At 33.9% G+C, this 8313-nt stretch overlaps 1 protein-coding gene across 1 annotated transcript; it reads left to right on the forward strand.

Annotated features, from left to right (window-relative positions):
* The first annotated feature begins 1763 nt into the window (after positions 1-1763).
* LOC106684358 (ankyrin repeat, PH and SEC7 domain containing protein secG) lies at positions 1764-7783 on the forward strand. The gene is made up of 3 exons (XM_014426396.1): positions 1764-1807; positions 2871-2959; positions 7115-7783. The coding sequence occupies exons 2-3, from the start codon at positions 2897-2899 to the stop codon at positions 7697-7699; spliced, it is 648 nt and encodes a 215-aa protein (XP_014281882.1). The 5' UTR covers positions 1764-1807; positions 2871-2896; the 3' UTR covers positions 7700-7783.
* The last annotated feature ends 530 nt before the right edge of the window (positions 7784-8313 follow it).

Raw genomic sequence — 8313 nt, forward strand, 5'->3', positions numbered from 1 at the left:
CGTACATTTTTTTAAATATCTTTATTGAAATTTACAACTGTATATTATATAATACATTCAGTAAATTTGATCTTAGTAAAAATGGAGTGTTACAGGCGTGTAGAGAAACTAGCCATTGGTAGCACTCTAATAACATTTTACATTAGCTGGTCTCGTGGACATTTCAGGCACCTCGGAGAATTGTCAGGAATGGGAGAGGATGCAAGGTTAGAAACTAGAGGGTTTGAGTGGTTAGGGAGTTTATAATGGAAGGAGTGATATCTGGTTCGGGCTAGATCGGTTACATAGAGAACATTAAGGTTTTTATGTATGATTTTATTTGTGACAAAGTGAGGAGCATTGAGGATTTTACGAAGGATTTTGGATTATAAGGATTGAATACGAGAGGAATTCGAAGGTTTAGTGGAGTCCCAAAGCTCAACTCCATATGTCCAGATTGGCCTTATTACAGTCATGTAGATCAGTCTTTTGTAATGTGTTGGAAGTTTAGACCATTTGTCTTGCAGGTGCTGTAATAGTCGAAATCGACGTGCAGTTTCCTGTCTTTTCAGTCTTGTGTGAGGATTTCAGGTTAATCATTTGTCCAAATGTAGTCCAAGGTAGCGGATCTGTTCTACAGGGATAAGGGTAACATCGTTAAATGAAACTGTAGGGCAGTCAGCAGGTTTACGACGAAGGATAAAGGTGATTTGATGGGATTTGTTGGAATTTATCTTAGTTCCAGCGGAGAAGGAGAAACTTATGAAAACCTACTGAGAAAGAGAGAAGATCCAGGGAGGAGATCTGAGCGCATCAGCAGAGAGATGATCGCACATTAGTGAACAACAATGTGAGGAGAGAGTACGGTGGTCTGCCAGTCATCCGGGTAAATGGAAAATATGGACTGGGTGGTTGAGAAGTTTGTTATGGAAGGAACGGTATCTAGATCTGGCCAAATCTGCAACATATGGAGTATTGAGGTCCTGATGGATGACTTGATTTGTGACAAAGTAAGGAACATTAAGGATTTTATGAAGGATTGGATTCGGGAGGAATTTGATGGTTTAGTTTGGAGCCCCAAAGCTCAACTCCGTATGTCCAGATAGGCCTTATAATAGTCATGTAGATCAGTCTTTTGTAATGGATTGGCAATTTAGTAAAGTTATTCAAACATAAACTGAATGTTTGCAAACAGCCTGTTTACATTGCCTTCCTGACTTTTTATTATTATTTTTTTATTTTATGATGTTTTATTTATCTCTAAGAATATCCTATTCAGAATCGGTGACACCCAGAATTTGTGAATTAAAGAAATAAGCCAATTTCTCACGAATAAAAATCAAAGTGGTAAGACAAGAAATGTGTTTTAAAAATAATTTCACCCAAACACATTCATCATATAGCAGTATTTGAGATATCGTAGCGTAAACTGTGACACTTCGCAACTCTGAGAATACTAATTAAAAAATTAACAATATTAATCATTCAGTAAAATTGTGTCTGAAACTTCGTTTTGAAGGATGCCTATCAAATTTCTGGAATCCTTCTAGATTATCTTTGGAATGAAGCCTGAATTTTTATTTAAATTTATAATTGGTATTTAATTTATTTTCTGATGTTAAGAGGACTAACAACTTCAACGATATAAGAAAAATAAACTTTAACGGACACAAACGGGTGTTCAATAATGTTGAATATTATGTGTAATAAGGACTTCTACGTCGCAGTTTTTCCTGCCGGAAGGGGTCAATCAGTTAAGAGACAAATTGCAGTGAGGTTAGATTGGAGCAATATTCCACAACGGACCAGTCCAGGGAGTGTTCTGAAGGTGAGCAGTTGTCTGTACAGTTTATGTCTTGTGTAGTATCTATTGATGTTTAAACCCGTAGAGTTTCAAGTAAAACAGAAATTAAGATTTGGCTGCCTTTAGCATTTTCTTATTGATCAATTCTCTTAGACTTTTTTAAAATTTTATTTATATTGTATAAATCATTTGGCATCACTTCAAACATGAATACAAATCTAGATTAAACGTTTTCAAACATTTTAAAATTATGTGCTACAGTGATATAATTTGCAATTAGATCTGTGAGTTGGCTTAGACATATATTCTTAGTCAGTGTAGGTCGGAAAGTTTAACATCACAATTCATTCTTTATTCAATGTCCAATAGATATCTACATTTGGATGGGGGTGGACGATTTTTTTTAACAGCAATATTGCGAAATAAGGATCCAAAATAAGAATAATGAATGAAATCGAAATATTTCTTATGATCACCAATGGTTTCAAATGTTTGTGTAAACACAAAGAAAAATCATCTCATTTTTAATATTTTTTCACTAGCCTTTTTCCGAAGTGATAACTCAAACTATTATTTATCCATGATGGTGACCTAATTTTGTTAAATTTTATTATCAAAATTAGAGCCAGAACATAAAGAAAAATAATATTTTATCCAAAATTCTTTATTATTTGGTCACCGTACTGACTCTTTGACGATTGCTGATAGACTGAAGAAAAAAAAACTATTCCGCTCTCGGTAATAATTGGCAGTTTTTATTTATATAAATAAATGAATACAACTTTATTTTGTCAGATATACTACTAATCTAACAATTTAAATTTTTAAAAACATTTTAACAATTCATTACTCTAATACTACACATATTATTATAATTATTAAAAATTCCAAATTAATATCTGGACGCTCCTCTCAAAAGTTTACTACCAACACTGTAATAATGAAAAATCTGTAACTGATAAATTAGTTATTAAATTATAATTTCTTGTAATTATGAATGCTTTTAATATTTACTTTTACCTAAATTATATAAAAAATATCAGGTAACAGTATTTGTTTTTGTTAATACATTTTTTTTTTTTTTCAGACTATTTTATTCCTCACACCAGCCAAATGAGTACCAACATTTTTCAATTCAATATCTTGCTACTGGCTACTTTCGTAGTAGTTTCAGCGGTAAGTTTATCTGTTAAAACTGCTTTTTCTAATCATTTATTACAACCTGAGCTACTTACAACAATGAGTCTTGGGTTTAATGCTAGCTAAGTAAGGATCAGGTATCCACTCTCTTGGGGCGAGGGGCTTTTCGTAAAAGAAAATATACTCCCCAAGAGTAAAAAAAATCTAATCGATGGTCCAATTTTAATAATAGACGGGGAACCGTAAAATACAAACCCTCCAAAGAACGAAAATAATACAGAAAATAAAATATTTTTTACAGTTGACACACAAATTTAATTAGATTAAATAAAATAAAATAGGATTCTTTCTCTAACCAAAGAAATAATGATAAATCAAAGAGATAGAAAATTATAATGTCTAGATATAAAATTTTAACCTTAATCTTATATAATAAACAAAAACAATGAAAAAAAAAAAACTCTCTAATATTATGCAATGAATATAAAACAAAACACTCGATATTTGACACAGTAACAAGAAAGCCACTTACAGAAGATGAAAGAATAAAAGCTGGTCGATATGCGCATGTCAAATATAGAATAGAAAGATCTCCGAATCTCTTCCAAGATGGCCGCCGTCGTTCAAACAGTGAGTTTTTGGTGACTGATTTTGGTGAGTGGAGATCTTCATAAGACCACATCACTCATATACAATGAAAGGTCACCTCATGAACTATTTTAACCAACTGTTTATTAACAAATACTTTTATTTTGCACTATACATTCATGAATGTCATCAAAAGAAATTATTATATTTATATATTTCTAAATGTAATATATTTTTTAATTATATTTAAATAACGATTCCGATTTCTGCAGAACCAATTAATACTGATCAACAACTATTATTTTACCTATCATCTAGTTTCGTTAGCGGGCGTGATATTTGTGTATTCCAGAGAATCGATGCCTGGATTGGATAAAAATATCAAAGTAAAAAAGACAGGTCGTGGAGATTGTAAAAAAAAAAAAAAAAATTACTGCCAAATAACTAAATATTTTAGGAACTAAATATACTTACTTTCTTACTTTTGCAGGTTTTTTCCCTCATTTGGTTGCCTCTATCCCACCAATCTTCCTCCTCAAGTCCCCAACCGGCCATGTCCTCTTCCACTCAGTCCTTCCACCGGGTTAGGGGTCTTCCTGGTTGTTCCCGTTGCAGAAGTCTGTTCGGCCACCTACGTTCTGGCATCTGCTGACAGTGCCCATACCATTTCAGTCTGCTCCTTCCAATCTTCTCCGGAACTCCTTCGGTCACCCCTAGCCTGTTTCTAATATTCACATTCCTGATTCATATTTATGAAATCCTATCTTAATTGCCTGGGAAAGGCAAGCTATATTCTCTATAGTATCTGGATGCTTCATGAATCCTGCTTGACGTAGTGATAAGCTTTTCTTGCGTTTGTATAATGCAGATAGGAGTCTCCTTAAAGCCATTTTTTCCACAACTTTACAGAAGGCACTCGTCATTGCCACTGGATGATAGCTGTCAAAATAATTGTGTGGTCTACCTTTTTTAATAATTAGTATGACCCGAGATTTCCTCCAAAGATCTCGGGTGTATCCAGTTTCCTAGGCTAAATTAATGAACTTTAAAAATTACGCTTTTGGCATTTGATCCTATTTGCTTGAGAAAATCTAGGTATATGGCGTCTTTCCACTTTTTGTGTTCTCTACGGTTAGTGTCAACTCGCTCATAGAGGATGGTTTATTAATTTCACTCTTAGCTTCCTTGTTCCAGAATATGTGAGGTTTTTTATGCTTGGGCTTGAAATTGCTAGTTTGAGCAAAAATCTTGCAAAATTTATTGGCAATATTATGCCTAGATAATGCTTTTAAACCATCTATCATAGGTTCGTTGGCATTGGTACTATCCGTGTTAATCCTTGATAAGAACTTATAACCTTTAGTTACATCTATTCTAAAATCCATGTTTGCAAGGAATTTTCTGAATGCTTCCCTTTTCGAAGTTCTAATGCATCTTTTAAGGATACCGTTGTTTTGTCTTAAGATTATACGATCCTTTTAAGAACCACTTGTTTTTGCTGTTCTTCGAACTGTATCTCTTTCCACTTCAGTTCTTCAATCCGTCCTCTCATCCGTCCAGAAAGGGGAATAATTTCTAATTTTACCTCTCGCTATAAATTTCATAGCTCATTTAATTATTTGGTCCTTTAGTTGCTTTTATATGTGGTCTCAGTGAATTCATCACACTCCACATCAGACTGTCGTTTGTAATTCTCCCATTTGGCTTTTTTGAAATTCCATCTTGGAAAGCATGGTTCTCTTTGCTTTTTATACAATTTATTTGCTTTAATCTCAAGTAAGAGGATGCTATGATTAGAAGATCCCGGAGCCTGGTGTAATTTAATACTTAATTTATCTTCCGGTCTCGGATGACAAAGAACAAGATCCGAATGCGTTTGCTGTCCGTTGCAGGCAAAGAAAGTCGGCTCATCATCAGGAATATTGATATACACCACTGTTTCGCTATCTATGAAATTTTGTACTATACTAGCTGTTGTATCGGTGCTTTTATATCCCCATATAGGCGAATGAGCATTGAAATCTCCAATAACTAGTGTGTGACTGTCCCCTATATTTCCATGACAGCTGAGATCACACTTATTTTTTGGAAGATTCTTGATAAAATAAAAATATAACCTTTAGTTGTCGACTGTAATCTGTACTTGGATAGCTTCATGTTAATCACCTACATTAATTTCATGCATATGGAGTTTTCATGCCTATCAAAATACCTGATGCGATTTGCCGTGACCGTTTAAGCGATCTTACTTTGTATCCTGGACGCACGTAGTATTGTGTGTCTTCAGTCGATTTTCCAACCTCCGCAACGGCGAAGATGTTAATTCCATTTTTAGCAATGAATAATTTCAATTCTGTATATTTGTTCTGGGTTGATCCTCCGGCATTCCAAAAAATAGATTTAATATTAATACCAGATTTGTTATAGCCTTTGAAAAGGCTGTTTGCTTGCCTATTGAGCAATTTCTGTTGCATCTGTCACAAGCGTACGGGCTGTTTAGCGACAGCTGTTGATCGTTTGGATTACGCAGGGAGGGATCACGATCAACTTCACCGCCCAAAAATTTACAAAATATGGATTTTTCGTTATTTGGATGAAAAGGTTGCTATTTGATAAACTCTGTCTCGAGGACTTTTGAAAGTAAAGAGCCTCAAAGGCTTAATTGTTTTTATAGTTTTAAGGATAAAGAGCTCGTAATGAAAAATGAAGAAAAAATTTAGGATTTTACTGGTATAAAATAAACATCTATTGCAATATTAAATACATTATGACTTTTGCTGTATAAAACAAACTTTTTTTCTTGAAATAAATCAAAAATGATTCATAAATTTTAGATTATATAGTTTTAATTAAGTTAATAAAATCTTGGGATGAAATAACTTATTTTTTCGTTCTTTTGGGATCTTGTAAGATTATATCGATTGTAAGACTACTGTTAAGATTATATCGTCCGAATATGTTTAGAAGGAAGTGAGCTCTCCCGGATACTGAATTTGGACATTCCTTTCATTACAGGGAATGAAGACTTCCGTATCATAAGTTGAAATGGACATGGATCCTCTCTGCCTTAGACGGCTAACAAAAAACCTAAGACAGCTAGGTACACCATCATGGGCCATTGAGTCAGTAAGGATAATCGATTCTAGATTTCTCACAAAGAGAGAGTTCTTTCAGCGATTGACTGAACAACACTATCAGTGTTAGGTATGAAGCAGTTCGCTAGTTGGAGCTTAGTAATTTCAGGATAGAACATGTGTCCTTTGCGCCCTTGTAGTTCCGTATACAATCATTTATCACTAAAAACCACACACAACATTTGATTCTGACCTTGGAGAATCTGGTATAGGTGTCAATAACGAAAATGAAGCAAAGCCCTGCCAACTAATCAGAAATGATACTCACAATCTCTCTTATTTATGCTAAAAGAAAGTTCGCTTCAAGGAATAATAAGGAATTATTTTATGAAAACAATAAATTAACCTCTTTTTCCCCTTTATATACACATAAGTATTTCATTGCTTATAAACTATTAGCCATTTGATATTTTCACTAATGACCTCAAATGAAGTATTATAAACAATTAACTCAAAATTACTTTTTCAGGAAAGCAGTGACGATTTGGCGCAGACGACGGCTGTGACTAAGGAAAGTTCTTGTGATATTATTTCCACAACCACTAATCCTGACCCTACGTTATTGGATAGAAATCGCAGTGAAGGAGACACCTCCCTGCACATGGCGGCACAATATGGGCTCATTGACGAAGTGAAAGAGTTGCTGCGATGTGGGGCAGACCTAAGGGCTAGGAACCATGCAGGCGTGACACCACTGATGATGTCATCATTGAGGGGACATTCCGATGTTGTTAAGCTCTTAGCTGACCGAGGAGGACTTATCAATGATAAGGCTAACGATGGATTCACACCGCTACATTATGCAGTGCTAGGGGGTCGTATCGATGTAGTGAAAGCGCTGTTGGACCTTGGAGCAGATCTTGCTGCTAAGAGCAATTTAGGCAGAACACCACTGATGTATGCATCAGCATTTAACCATTTGGATATTGTTAAGATCCTAATTGATCAAGGAGCCCCTGTCAATGATAGCGATATGGTTGGGATGACTCCCTTAGCCTATGCAAGTAAGGAGGATATAATAAATTACCTTAAATCAAAAGGCGGGACTAAGTGACGTCTACATTGTCAACAGCCAATTGCCTTCAAGTACTCTTTATTTTTATGCAAAGATTTACATTAAAAATTTCTTAATTTTTAATTTGTATCATTAATAAAACCTAATCTTCTTTGATATTATTCATTTAAACGTTTTAATAAACATATTATAAAATAAAAAAAGATGTAATGACTCATTCCTATTTTCTTAATTCATGTTTAGTTTCAAAGTTTTTAACACTATATAAGTTTAGACAAGGCGATGTGCATATGGTACACAATATTCAGAACAATGAGTGTTGAGTTAATTTCCTCTTTCATTTTTCTTTAGCGGACATAAAATAAAACCCTGAACTATTGATAATTATTTCACATTATATCTTTTTACACTTATTCTTTACGAAGTACTAGCTGGAAATAGGAAGTTTTTTAATAGAAAAATCTTTTAAAAAATTCTTTTATTCTGAATAATTTTTACTCTGAATTATTCTCATATTTCAATTTACCTAGCAAGTAAATCAAAGCTTTAACAATTTATCCTTTCGTGATACATTAATCATTAGACATTAACTATCAAATATTTAATTCATTCTTGATTTTACTAAAAGCAAACCATTGATGTGTTCTGTAGAT

The sequence above is a fragment of the Halyomorpha halys genome, unplaced genomic scaffold, assembly GCF_000696795.3.
Source record: "Halyomorpha halys isolate HHAL.00 unplaced genomic scaffold, Hhal_1.1 Scaffold572.1, whole genome shotgun sequence".
Classification (NCBI taxonomy): Eukaryota; Metazoa; Arthropoda; class Insecta; order Hemiptera; family Pentatomidae; genus Halyomorpha; species Halyomorpha halys.

Bases quoted from the DNA above. Each gene is read 5' to 3' on its own strand.
- LOC106684358 (XM_014426396.1), top strand. From the start codon at position 2,897: ATGAGTACCAACATTTTTCAATTCAATATCTTGCTACTGGCTACTTTC. The intron at 2,960-7,114 runs GTAAGTTTATCT...TTACTTTTTCAG, and splicing joins CTTTCGTAGTAGTTTCAGCG to GAAAGCAGTGACGATTTGGC.